The sequence below is a fragment of the Pseudozyma flocculosa genome, assembly GCF_000417875.1.
Source record: "Pseudozyma flocculosa PF-1 unplaced genomic scaffold scaffold00004, whole genome shotgun sequence".
Classification (NCBI taxonomy): Eukaryota; Fungi; Basidiomycota; class Ustilaginomycetes; order Ustilaginales; family Ustilaginaceae; genus Pseudozyma; species Pseudozyma flocculosa.
The window spans coordinates 95,514-97,388 of NW_006920872.1; the positions used below are offsets into that span (position 1 = coordinate 95,514).

The 1,875-nt window shown below is 65.7% G+C and overlaps 1 protein-coding gene across 1 annotated transcript in view; it reads left to right on the plus strand.

Moving 5' to 3' along the window:
* Positions 1-106: 106 nt before the first annotated feature.
* The window catches only part of PFL1_01555 (uncharacterized protein), a gene marked incomplete at both ends in the record, with an annotated part of 2,965 nt that continues 1,196 nt past the window's right edge, over positions 107-1,875 (plus strand). The window contains one exon of the mRNA XM_007879065.1: positions 107-1,864. Coding sequence (XP_007877256.1) covers positions 107-1,864 — 1,758 coding nt within the window. The remainder of the gene's footprint in view (positions 1,865-1,875) is intronic.

Sequence of the window (1,875 nt, forward strand, 5' to 3'; positions counted from 1 at the left end):
ATCCCCAATCCCTGCGGCCTGGGGCCCAACAACACTCGGACGACCTTGAAAATCCTACCTGGCGCTGCACCCTTACCGCCTTTTCCCTGACACGCCCGGGAAGAGGATGAAGTCGTCCGAGGGCAACGAGCAGGGCGAACCCACACTGCCGCCTCGTGCCATCGTCGACCTCCTCTGCACGCTCGCCGCCCTGTCCCCATCGCAGCTCGCGCTCGCCATCACCCAAAAGCCCGAGATCGGCACGCTGGCCACATCGGCGCTGCACCAGCTTGCCCTCTGCACCGTCTCGCAACCGCTGCCAGCTCCGAGTGCCGTGCAACACGATGCCACCTCGGCCATCCTCACCATCCTGACAGCGCTCATCGAACGGGGAGACCCTTCCCTGGCGCGCAAGCTCATCCCCACCCCCGGATCCGTCATCGATCTGACCCTCTGCGCTGCGGCCTCCCGGGCAGGCCAGGCCCGAGACGTGCTGGAACGCCTGCTCGACGTACACACCACCGCGGAGCTCGTCGAGGGTCTCGAGGCGCAGATCAACCAGCGCCTCGCGTTCGATCCTGCAAAGGTCGACGAAGATTCAGCTGCCTACCGATGTGCGTCGCTGCGGAGCGCGGCGAGGATTTTGGCCTCTTTCCTCACTGCCTGTCCCCTTCCGACGCTAAGGGAGTCGCACGCCGCTATCCGATCTCTGGTCACGGTGCTGTCGAGCGTCTACCTCGACACGCTTCCGGCCATGGCCCAGGTACTTGGAAACGTCGACGCGGCTCAGCTGGATGGTTCGGCGTTCGAAGCCGCCCCCTGGCAGCTGCATTGGCTCACCGCCAAGGTCGACCTGCTGCAGGCCATCTACAGGCTCCTCTGGGTCTGCCTTGATCGGTCCTCACCGCTCGCACAGCATGACGAACTCAAGTCGACCGTTCTCGTTACGGTGGCACGGCCGATAGCATCGGTCAACGGCCGCTCGGGAGCATCAATACCGCTCCTGACGGCGGACCTGCTCGAGGACCTCACCTCGTGCTTTGCACTCGGCCCGCTCGTTGCCAGCGCAGGTCTCCAAAATGCCAAGGCCAAGGCTGTCGTGACGCGGATAGACAGTCTAGAGTCCAACCGCAGCTCGATGGCAACGAGCAAGTTCACAGGCGCAGGCTGGGCTGCCCTGCAGAGGGTCGTCCGTCAGCGATCACAGGCCAGCGAGGCCAAGGGCAAGAGCAGGCACATGGACGGCGCAGAGGCGACCGGCCAGGCTGGCTTCAGTCCGGACGAGACCCTGCTCGTCACCGTCAACTCGATCCTGCCGCACCTCGAGATGGACCGATTGCGCGTCATCCTGGCTCGACCTTCGTTCCGAGGCCAGTCGGCGGAAGAGGTCATCCAGCGGCTGCTCGAGGGCGACGAGGGCGAGCAGGACGCCCGGCCGGCAGCCGCTGCACCGGCGACGCCTGCTCCGAGACCCACATCGCCGACATACGTACCGCCGGAGCCGACGGCCACATCGACACGGAAGCTGGTCAAGTCGCGGGCCAACGTGTTTGACGACGTGCCTCTGGACCTGTCGAAAGCGTCGTGGAACCAGGCCAAGGGCAAGGACAAGGACGTGGGAGCGCTCAGCTCGGACCTCAAGGCGGCCATCCTGGCTCGAGCCGAGGCCAACAGCGATGACGAGGACGAGGAGTGGAACCCATTTGCCGAGGCGGCTCAGCAGAGGACGATTGGCGTCGAAGACGAGCTGGAGCTCGACTACGAGGGCCGAGAGCTGGCAAGGGCGGGTCGTCGTGGCGGCGGCGGGGGTGACGACGACGACGACGACGGAGAAGGAGAAGACGGCGGAGCAGAGCCAGAGGGCCTGCAGCGGCGCATGGGGACGGTCAACCTCAA